This window comes from Austrofundulus limnaeus, unplaced genomic scaffold (assembly GCF_001266775.1).
Source record: "Austrofundulus limnaeus strain Quisiro unplaced genomic scaffold, Austrofundulus_limnaeus-1.0 Scaffold33, whole genome shotgun sequence".
Lineage (NCBI taxonomy): Eukaryota > Metazoa > Chordata > Actinopteri > Cyprinodontiformes > Rivulidae > Austrofundulus > Austrofundulus limnaeus.
In genome coordinates, this window is record NW_013952435.1 from 2417450 (window position 1) to 2419137 (window position 1688).

The 1688-nt window shown below is 35.8% G+C and overlaps 1 protein-coding gene across 1 annotated transcript in view; it reads left to right on the forward strand.

Annotated features, from left to right (window-relative positions):
* The window catches only part of oit3 (oncoprotein induced transcript 3), a 20793-nt gene that overhangs the window by 9171 nt on the left and 9934 nt on the right, over nucleotides 1-1688 (forward strand). The window contains exons 4-5 of the mRNA XM_014006008.1: nucleotides 254-376; nucleotides 494-616. Coding sequence (XP_013861462.1) covers nucleotides 254-376; nucleotides 494-616 — 246 coding nt within the window. The remainder of the gene's footprint in view (nucleotides 1-253; nucleotides 377-493; nucleotides 617-1688) is intronic.

Here is a 1688-nt window from a genome sequence, read left to right on the forward strand (position 1 = left end):
TAAATATTTAAGTCACAATTAAATATTTAGCTTGTTAACTAAACATTTAATTTGTAAGTTAAATATTTAGTTTATCAACTATAACATTTATAAATGTATGTATCATATGGTGAAAAACTGACTTTGAAAAAATAAATCTGTTCTTTTTTTCTTATAAAAGACTAAAAAAAATATTGGTGGTAATTTTTGACTGTGTAACTTTACAAACGGCACCCCGTAGACGATCCTATCTGACGATCTGTGCTGTGTTCAGATGTAAATGAGTGCGATCAGGGGAACGGTGGCTGCGTAGAGGTGTGTGTGAACACCAAAGGCTCCAGGGTCTGTGAGTGCGGGAGGGGCCGCACGCTGGATGAGGATGGACGCCACTGTAGAGGTACACCACACACACACACGCACACACACACACACACACACACACACCAGTCTGCACAGAGATAACCAAAGCAATCTGCAGCTCTCAGCTGTTCTCCTCCCCGGCTGCTTCACGCAGAGGTTGCAGGCTGCCATGTCAACAACGGAGGCTGCAGCCACGGCTGCTCCCCCCTGCAGGACGCYTATCGGTGCCACTGTCCCCGAGGACTGGAGCTGGGAGAGGACAAACACACATGTCAGGGTGTGTATGTGTGTGTGTGTGTGTGAGGGTGAGGTAGATGGTGCAGATAAGGAGGCTGTCATCTCCAGGGGAGTGCTGACACAAACACACTCACATTTCAGAGATATTATCTTTAAACTGGTGTAAATACATATTTTAAACTTTCAGTTCTCTAAAAGAAACTCTGATCATTTTCTTTGTCAACCTGATTTTCAGAATATTTTCAGTAGGTTTTATTGGTTCCACTTTATAGGTTATTAATTCATCATCACTTTGTAAATCAATAATAAGTGTTTATTATGCATTAATTAAGGATGAGAAAGAGACATAACTGTATGGTTTCTTGCCACATAGTGATCCAAATCTGTTTACGGGCAAATTACATCTAAAGGTGCTTATTAAACATTTCAGACTAGGTAAGCACAATAAGACTGCCTTATGATATTTATACATTTTATTATTATTCGTTAATAAATAGTGTTCTGTCTTACACTTTACTATAATGCTCCCTTTGATGATTGTGGATAAAATGCAATAATACAATTGGGTACCACTTTACAATAAGGCTCCCCTTATAGATGGCTAATAAAAAGTTTTGTAGATCGGTTATTAATTCATCTGTAGACAATTTATAAATCGTTAATAAGTGTTTATTATTCATTAATTAAGATGGGAAACAGACAAAATTGTCCGGTTTCTTGCCAAATAGTGAGCCAAATCTGTTCACATATATATTACATCTAAACGGTGCTTTAATAAACATTTCAGACTAGTTTACTTTCTTGTAAGCACAATAATTTATGGAAAACATATTTTACATGTAATATTGTACTGTTTTACCACATTATACACATCCACAGTAATCAAAGGGAGCCTTATTGTAAAGTGTAAAACAGTATACTATTTATTAATGACTAATAATATCATAACAGAGACTTATAAATAGTGTACTGTTTTACACTTTACAATAAGGCTCCTTTATGGCATTTATACAAGTTTATTAGTCATTAATAAATAGTGTACCTACTGTCTTACATTTAACAATAAGGCTCCCTTTGACATTTGTTAATTTGTATAATTCAGTAATATAGTA